The sequence below is a fragment of the Malurus melanocephalus genome, unplaced genomic scaffold (genome assembly GCF_030028575.1).
Source record: "Malurus melanocephalus ecotype Western Australia unplaced genomic scaffold, MMel_1.1 scaffold_498, whole genome shotgun sequence".
Taxonomy (NCBI): Eukaryota; Metazoa; Chordata; class Aves; order Passeriformes; family Maluridae; genus Malurus; species Malurus melanocephalus.
Genome location: NW_026623730.1, coordinates 16,169 through 25,832, shown reverse-complemented (window position 1 = coordinate 25,832; position 9,664 = coordinate 16,169). Strand labels below are relative to the sequence as shown.

The window sequence follows — 9,664 nt, the reverse complement described above, 5'->3', positions numbered from 1 at the left end:
TTTGTGTTTCACTTCAGCAGGACAAACATTTAAAGTAAGGTGTAAAATGACTTTTTCCTTTTCACTGACATCATTTCAGGAGGGAGGATGCGGATGGTTCATCTGTTTTCTACAAAAATCCGAGTTTGCTTTATCTCCTTCCACATCAACTGCAGGTTTTTATAAGTTATTGTGATGCTTCCCAGGCTAAAAGAAAGAAAAAGCCCTTAGGCCCAAAACTTCTGAGCCCTCAGTGATCTTAATACTTCTGTGCCACCCTGAGAAGAAAAACCTCTTTTTCTGTAACTTGTTTCTAGGATGCTGACAGATAAAAAAAAATAGTAATAACATTTTATGGTGAAGAAGACTAAAATTGTGCCTCAAGACAGATTTTTATGTGGTCCCAGCTGGCTGAATTCATGCACATCCCAGAAAGAGAGGTGGGTCTGCAAGGAGCAGATGGAAACCATATCCATACCCTTAAAAAGTATTAAAATCCCAGAGAAAGAAATACAGGGGAAAGTTTATTTACCCAGGAATAGATACTGATAGGTGTGTTTGGATGAATTAATCTTCTTTAAGGTGAGTACAGACAGAGACAAAAGAGGGAATTATTTGTGTTGACTGCAGGAGGTGGAGCAGTGGATTTGGTGCTGCCTGATGTCCTGCAAAGTTCTTCCCTGTAAAGTTTCCCCAAATCACATTCYTCAGGTCGTTAATTAAAGTACACTTGGCTTTATGTTTTATGAAAATGTTTCTTGTTATGCTTGAAAATGTAAATATTCGTCTGTGTGCCCTTTAAACATTGCAGTGAGTTAAATAATGATCTGCTGCTAAAGCTCCTTTAGCTACCAAAAAGCCAAGTCCTAAATGACATCATGGAAAAGTTTATTTTTCTACCACTTCTCGAGGTGTGAGAGTGTTCATARTATTTCCACAAGACTGACTGAGCTGAAAATGGCAGCAAAATTAAACACATTTTCTGTAGCCTGTGCTCTGCCCTCAGAAATCAGGACTGAGGGGGGAGAGGACTGGGTACCCTGGAAAGGGAAAAAAAATAAAAACATCTGTGAAATCCCTAAGAGGCGATTTCCAGGATATTCTGCTTCACAGACCATACCCAGCAGGACTGAGCTCCCACACTGCACTCAGAGGCAGAGGTGACAAAGCCATCTATGTCAGATAAAAGGGTTTAAAAGTTTGAAGGGTAGCAGCTTTTCATAAAAAAAAAAAAAAATATACATATTTATGTATGTATATATAAATTCTGCAAAGCAGTGAAAAAGCAAAACATGTTTTATTCCAGTTTTAGAAGATGAAGATTCCTATATTCAAAATAAAAAGATGCACCATTTTCAGATTTAAAGGAAAAAAAAACTAGAACTTCAGGATGGAAATACAGCTGCATTTTTATAAAAGGAAGGCCAACAGACACAATAAAATCACTGAATTCTTTTTGGGATRGCAACTGAGAAAGTGAGGATGATCACTGCAAATATGGGACAGGAACACCCACAGGCTGGAAATCAAATATATCAAAAGACTCAGGTACCAAGACATGAAATRATGCTTTTTGTGGTATTAAAGTTATGAGAAACACACAAAAAATGTGAGCACAAAGCCAGAATAAAGACTGGGCTAACAGATGTAAAACTTTCTCCCAGCTGACTGGACCAAGAAAYACAATATACATGATGAAAATATAAGCTGGTATTTTCAGCACAGGAGTAAGAATTCATATTCCATGTGAGCCAACTGTTGYACATTTCCTTCAGCACTGAAGGTTATTTTAGAGGGATGAAAAAGATGAAAGATAAGACTTTACTCTCAGACAAATCGATTTCATTAATGACACCGCGTTGTGTGTGTGTAGCACAACACATCCTGGGCTGTTGGAAATATGTTTCTGAGAAAACAAATATCAGGATTTCCCCAAAAAGAGTGAGAAAAAGGGCCACAGATGAACCAGTCTCTTCCTGGTTTTCAGCTGGGTTGAATCCAGGGAGCTGCCATGTACCCCAGGGGAAACCTCTTAAAACTTGGCACATGGTATGTGTTGAGGTGTATTAGTTATAGTTAATTAATGTAAGATACTATAAAACAATGAGCTACTGCAACATGTAAGTTTATCTCAAACTGTATTATTTAAAAAAATAAACTGCAAGTTACTCTACAATACTACAACTATATTTAAACTATAGTTTTATATCTATAAAATAAAATATAGTTTTATATCTCTAAGTTATATAGAAACTTTTTATGTCTATAAACTAAAATGTAGTTTTATATCTCTAAGTTATATAGAAACTTTTTATGTCTATAAACTAAAATGCAGCTTTATATCTCTAAGGTATATAGAAACTTTTTATGTCTATAAACTGAAATGTATCTTTATATCTCTTATATAGAAAAATTTTATGTCTATAAACTGAAATATAGCTTTATATTTCTAAGCTATATAGAAACTTTTTTATGTCTATAAACTGAAATATAGCTTTATATCTATAAACTAAGTTATACAGAAACTTTTTATGTCATACATATGTAAACTGATGTATACAAGGSAGGCTGAGATTGGTGCTGGAGATGGAGCCTACTTTGTAAAAGTTAAAAGGGAGCGGAAAAAGCGCCAGAGAAGGGAATAACTTCCCTGGAATGAGGATTATTTGCCCCTGTCCCCGGTCCCACGTGGGCAGGGTGGCGGTGSCAGCAGATGAGCCGCACCAGCGTGCCCAGCCCCGTCTCCCAGGGGAGGGAAGCGCTTCGGAGCCGGGCTGGGAGGAGAAGGCTCCGTGCCAAATTCGCTTTCCTTGGAAATACGCGCTCTCTTGGATGAGCTGCGCGCAGGAGGAGCGCGGGGACCGAGCGGAAAGCGGGGCAGAGAGGGAGGCAGCGGGACGGGGATCGCACCTGCCGGCTGTCCGAGTGTCCGTGTGTCCGTGTGTCCGACTGTCCGACTGTCCGTGTGTCCGGCTGTCCGTGTGTCCGGCTGTCCGAGTGTCCGGCTGTCCGAGTGTCCGGCTGTCCGAGTGTCCGAGTGTCCGTGTGTCCGGCTGTCCGTCCGCGTCCCTCTGCTCCTCCAGCGCCCGGCTCCATCTCCTTCCTCCGCGGGGTTTTTCCATCCTCCCGAACTCTGTTTGCCCCCTCTCCAAAATAAAAAACTTTCCGGACTGGCAGAGGAAGATCCAGCGATGATCGCCCGTGGCCGTTCCGGACTGCGCCTGGCTCTGTGCGCCCTGGGGCTGGCGCTGCTGGGGGATGTGTCCCGGGCTGTCCCCATGGACGAGCAGGATTATTACCTGCAGGAAATCACCGACAGGGATCATTATTACTCCTTTCCGTATCCCGGGGAAGAGTTTTTCCCTTTCACGGAGCAGCCCGGAGAGGAAGGACCTGTCCGTGCTGCGGAGACGGAGGAGCGCCCCGCGCTCAAAGCGAGCAGGAAGGAGTTAAAACCGAAGAAAAACAACAAAAAGGGAAAATCCATTCTTGAAACGCCACCAGGTAACTTTCCACCTCCTCCTCCAGAGTCTGGAGCCTGCTGAATCTCACGCTGTCTGTGACTTTTAGCATTAGTGAATATCCAGTTAATGGCAGCTTTGGTAATAATAAATGCGGTTGTGGTGATGATAATGACAACGCTTTAAATTTTAATATCCTGCAGAACTTTTACAGACTTTTTAACTCTTTCCCTTTCAAGTAAAGAGATTATTTCAGAGTCGGAACGTGTTCGTTCTGCTGTACTCTGGCTGGTCTTCGGACTTTTCCTTCTTAATTATTCTTAATTACATTTGGCAACTGGCTTGCTGTGAAAGCTGCTGTTCTGTAAGCAAAAGAACAGCGACAGATTTCATAGTGAAAGGTGATTATGCGTAGTGACATCTCACCTTATGCCTTGTCACTTTAATCTCAGAGAGGTTTCTGAATTAATTTCACTTCTAAACTTGTGAATTTCTTTGAGATTTCGCTTTGAAGCCCTCCAGAGGAAGATATGTWAACAGAAATCTTCCTGAAAAAAGACTATGCCCTAACAAGCTCAATTTAGTTATTGACCCGTGAAATAAAGGAGTTAAAAAGCAACAAAAATGCCTTATAATAAAAGGGCCACTTTAAATACCATTTTCCAAAGTTTGCAGCAACTTGGGTCCCATTAACACCTCATTGCACCACCCCAAATGAGCAATTCCTTTCTGTGTCCCCTGAGCCTCTGGTAGGTACTTCACTGGTTTGGGATGCTTGGGAGTAAGTTTGGTCCATGGAGTTTTAGAGTTGTAAAATTTGGGGCCAAATCTCATTCTCCCACAGCTGAACTCCCCTTTTCTTCAGGAGGAAACTTTGTGTTAATGACTGGGGCATCTGGCACAAAATTTGTGATTTAGAACCATCAGTACAGCAAAACAGAGGGAAGTGTGGTGAGCTCTGACAGGTAGCTGGAATTTAGTAGTTTTCCAAGAATGCTAGATTTTGCAAATGGAACCACAGTCATTTTTCTATATAGGAAATTATGGAATTAAAAAAGTTAAAGAAAAAAAGAATTCCACCTTCCCCAGAAAACTCTTCAGTGTGGACAAACCAACTGWCACATGCAGGATTCACCTGATTTTCTGGTTTTCACTCCTGACTGYACCTGATTCTCCAGCTCCAGGGAGTGATTTTATTTCTGCTTTCAGTCAGGGGATGTTCTTCCTCAGCCTCCTTCTCTTCCTGTGCAYRRCCAARCACAAAGTYRAGGGCAGARTGGGAGAGGCTCATGAGGTGCCACMAAAAGCAGCTGGAAATGGCTCAAACCTTCCTTCCACAGCAAATCTGAGCTCTTTGGCACAGCTGAGCTGCCAAGCTTTCCCCAGCCATGTGCAAGAAGAGGTTTTAAAACTTCTGAGCTTTTTTAAAAATAGCCAGAGGTGCAACAAGCAGCTGATCTCCACCAAAATCCCTCTCCATGACCCAGGAAAAGCGTGATGGACATCAACTCAGCAAATTGGCTGCTGGGCTTGTTTAATATGGGAAAATTCAGYGGAATTCCCTGGGAGCAGCTGAGCTGTTGAAACTGTGAGAGGAGTGAAAAGCCCTGAGGTGAACACACATCRAGGAGAAGGGTCCGGGTTTGTTAAAGATGTGAGAGAAAACAGGAGGGTTTGGCAGGAAGAGCTGCAGCRTTAAAAGTTCTGGCTACAATACTTGAAATTTCTCCCTTCTCCTCACCCAGGGGTGGGCAAGGGGCAGGTCCTGGCAGGGCAGTAACTCTGATGCTTTGTGCCATGTCACCACGTCACCAGGGAGCAGTTTGGAGTGAAGATCTGMAAATCTGGCCCTCAGAGAGATGTTTTAAGTACTAACACATGCCTAAATTTACTCCCATTTGGATGTTGAGAGGCCAGATAATGTTAATATTATTATTAGAAATAGTTGTCAAACAGATATCAGTAATGATGAATAATAATCTGGCTGGGTAAGGACATGTGTTGTGCTTGTGTGGACACAAATGTGTGTTTGTGCATCCCTCCAGAAGTGGAATTACTTCACTGGACATGCAGTAAATACCAGAATTTGGGGTTTGTGAGGCTCACTGGCAGCCAGGACATGAGGGATTAATTAGTTGTAACAAACAATGGCCTGGCTGGGAGYTGGGATGGGGAAGGAGCAGGAATGGGAGGGTGTGATGTGCCCTTTGGCTGAGCAGATGGTCCTGATCAGCCCCGGCTTTGGARCAGAGTGGGAATCGAACGGAGCCGTCCCAAGGACATGGCACAAAACTGATAAAACACACTCAATTCACTTCAGCTGATCACTGAAGGTGGCCAGAATAGAGGTATTTGCAATCTCTGAAATATTAATGTAGGAAGAAATCCAGTTGATGCCAGCGGGTTTGCAGTCTTTATTGTTGAAAATACCAGAATCAATATTTGCAAATACTCAATTTAGGTAACAGTTAAAAACATCAATCTGCCTCCTTGTCCTTTGAGTGCCTCATAAATYGAGTGGTACTAGGTCATCCTTGGAAGGTAAACAGTTGGATTGACAGKGTTTGTGTATTTATATAGATTTCCATTTTCTAATCCCATCCTTGTTTGTATAGGCCTCCATCCAAAGCCCACTCAMATCACTGGAAAGAGCCTTGTTAACATCAATGTTTTTCTTTTATGAGGCTTTTATAGAGTTTGGTACATGGTTCCTCAGCTCCCATCTGTGGGGCAGATCCCTTTAGGGTCCAGGGTTCTGACTGCAGGCAGGAATTCATCATCAAGAGATTTACAGGGCTGAGGTGCCCAATAACACCCCTCAGYGTGGCCCAAGTCTGCCACAATTAATTCTGTAATTATTTTCATTTGATTTACAAAACTTAAACTTGCAGTTCTTGTTCTGGCCATCCTGAATTCCAAAAGCATTTAGAAAATAAAGGARTAATGTTTATTCACATGGCAGTGCTCAGAGTGGGGCTCAGTGCACTTTTGTTCTGTATTTCACAGATCTCCCCGTGTTTGTTCCCTGCACAATCCAATATTTGTCTCATCATGATTTCCTTTGTCTCATCTTATTTGGGGCTTTCCCCAGGCTCGATGAAACCCCTCAGAGCATCATTGTTTGCTTGCCCCATATTTGTTAATTTTTGTGCARTGTTGCCACCTGTTCAATAAGGTAATCCTTAAGGGGTTTTGTTTATTATTTCTTTTTAATTTGTGTGGTGCACAGGAGTCTTTTGATGGGTCAGGACCTCTCTGGGACATGTGTGTGAGGAGGAGTCGGGAAGGGAAGGGAAAGAGGATAAAATGTGCAGTGGAAGCAGAATTATCCATGAAAATTATAAAAATGGACAGATAGYACTTTAACTGATGTGTTTAAATGAAAGTTTGGAGAGAGATCAATGAGTGAGTGAGGAGGGAAAGCTGAATCATGGGATGTTATTCAGGAAAAACTGGAGGCACTTTGGTGCGAAGCGGGGGCGAAGATCTGGAGAGAGTGTGAAGTTAAAACATGACGAGTTTGTGGTGTTACTGTCATTTGAGTGGTGATTTTGTGTCATTTGAGTGATGATTTTGTGCCATTTGAGTGGTGATTTTGTGCCATTTGAGTGGTGATTTTGTGCCATTTGAGTGGTGATTTTGTTCACTGAAAGAAGAGATGAGAGGGTGGCACATCAGGCATTGAGCTGGYMCCAAGAKCCACCAGCACAGAATTTCTCSTGTKCTGGGTCCCCACCAGGGCTGCTCCYTTCCAGTCCTTGGGAATCCTCCTTTGGAATTCCCAAAGTGGAACATTCCTCTCTGACCTAGAACAGATTTTCATTTGAAAGCTTTTCCTTAAACTTCTCATAATAGGAACTCTTAAGAATGAACTTCCTGGCCCTAGGTGCATATCCCATGAATTTTAATATGACCTGTATCACATCCTAATTGCCGTGTGTGACAAGTAGAGATGAAAATGTGTGGATTTTAATGAGCTTCCTTTCATCTACCAGCCTCTATTTTCTCCTCAGCCCTTCTAAAATATGTGGAATAATGAAATGTTTGCTACTCCATTTAAGAGCTCTTCCTTTAAAGAATGTCACAACAAAAGAGGACAAGGGATGACTGAGAATGAATAATGAGCACTGCCCTCAAAATTGGCCAAAACTTTTTTGATTAGCATCTTTCCTTACCCATGGCTCCAATGAATAATGTAACAGGAGAAAGAAAAAAAAAAAAGGGAATAAACACATTTGATTATGCCAGAGAAAACCACTTGCAAAGATAATTCTTCCAGCAGCCTTCTCTGAATTCARCCTAATGTTTAAGGTGAGAAAAATGTCTCCTTAACAACACCTCTTTAAAAAAGGGATGATTTCACTGAATAGATTTTAATAGCCTCAACCTGAGCTTAGACTTGTTCCTGAAATGCCAGCATGCTACAAGGCACTCATTAGCTGAATTCAGTCCTGGGGTTTAATGTTATTATCTGTTCAGTGAGCTGGCTAGACAGGTCAATCCCATGGTTCACAACCAAATTTCACTTTTTTTCTCTTGGGTTTGGAATGAAGTTCACTTCTGTGAACTTTGAATCAGTCAGGAAGATGGAGTAGTGGAAGTAGGAGCTGTCGTGCAGACGAAGTAATCTGAATTTTCAACATCTGAGCTGGGATTTTTAAGCCTTGCCCAATCCACTGTGTAAAAAGCAAACTACCAAAAGGTTGGTGGTCAGAGTGCAGAGTTGGGATTTAAGTGTCATGTTCATACAGTGAATTGTTATTATGAGAAGGATGCTCTAGATTTGGTTTTCTTGTCAGGTGAGGTGATGTCTTTGGTTTATGGAAATAGAAATATGTGCCTTAAACTCTGGGTACTCAAGGAAAATGGAAGCAAGCAGAGCTCTGATGTAGTCAAAATCAGTTGCCTTTTTAAAATGCACCTTTAAATTCAATGCCTGGACAGTGGAATGAGGATGTTCAGTGGGAACTGTGGCAGCCCAAAGATGGTTTCTACCCCTGCTGCTGTGATTATTTTCCTGATGAGATTTCTGAGCCCATTGGGCACACCTTCTCTTTTAGGGACAAGCCTTGCTCCTCTGGAAGCCTTTTCCAGGTTATTTCAGCTTCAGAAGGTGTTTGGTGGATTTCTGCATCTCTAATCGAGCAATGAGCAGCACCTACATTAAACCATTAATAAAACACACTGCAATGGTAATTCATTACTTCTGATGCAAACCCTTTTATAATTTCCTTGTGGCACAGCAAAAAGAACATTCATGATTCCATTCCCCTGTGGTTTTACCATCCCAGTGTGGAAAGAGCAGGGCATTCTGGACGTCTGTGAAGGGATGGAGCACCATCAGAGAGGAGCAAGGCATTTTATTCCTCCTGCACTCACCAGGCAGTGCTAAATCAGCTTGACAGGTGTAAAAGGAAAACTCTTTCTCTTTTCTACACACGGGCTAAAAACGGCGACGAGGAAAGGTGAGAAAAACAAGAATAATGAAGAGATGCCAGATGGTGACTCAGGGAGCCCGAGTTCCTGTGAAGGCATCAGAGGAAGAGTGTGGGGATCCCTTAAGGCATCCTTGGAGCTCTTGGGCTTGGCTGTTARTGTCTCCAGCCCTGCTTGAATTGAATTACAAAGGATTGGTGTCTAAAATCCTCATTTGGGCATAAAATGAATGCTGGGTGTAGCAAGCAAGGCTTTGCACCATGTTATTGTGGGTTAAATGAAGACCAGGATAGACAAGGGTTTCATTCTTTATTGGCTCAGTGATTTACAAAAGTTTTCTACACTAAAAAAAAAAAGTCTTTAAAATTATTTTCTGATTCTGAAGGGATGTTTAAAGGAGTTGTCTCATCCATGGGAATCATCCCCAGTACACTCTAAAGCATATTTTATAACAATACCTCTCAAGGAATTACGTGAGATAATTCCACAGTGTCAGAGGTGGAGAAACTCATTTTACTCTCAGCTTAGGGAGAGTAAATGATTTCCTACTCTGACAGATGAATGCCCCCCAAACCTTCACTGCCTGGGCTCTGTGGGGCTGCACTGCTGGGATTTGACCCTGCAGAAAAGTSAAGAAAACCTGGTGAGCTTCAGAGAACCACAGTGACATCCAGTAGCTGTGACTCACGGACAGAGCTGATTTAGGAGTGAAAATGCCCAGATACAGGGTTAACCTTCTGTTCCTTTGCTGTTATTTACCTGTAAATATCAGTAAATAATGCAGTTTT

At 42.1% G+C, this 9,664-nt stretch overlaps 1 protein-coding gene across 1 annotated transcript in view; it reads left to right on the top strand.

The window, feature by feature from the left end:
* Nucleotides 1-2,082: 2,082 nt before the first annotated feature.
* The window catches only part of LOC130582487 (inactive carboxypeptidase-like protein X2), a gene marked incomplete at its 3' end in the record, with an annotated part of 22,673 nt that continues 15,091 nt past the window's right edge, over nucleotides 2,083-9,664 (top strand). Inside the window, exons 1-2 of the mRNA XM_057381214.1 lie at nucleotides 2,083-2,099; nucleotides 2,729-3,483. Of these exons, the coding sequence (XP_057237197.1) occupies nucleotides 2,083-2,099; nucleotides 2,729-3,483 (772 nt within the window). The remainder of the gene's footprint in view (nucleotides 2,100-2,728; nucleotides 3,484-9,664) is intronic.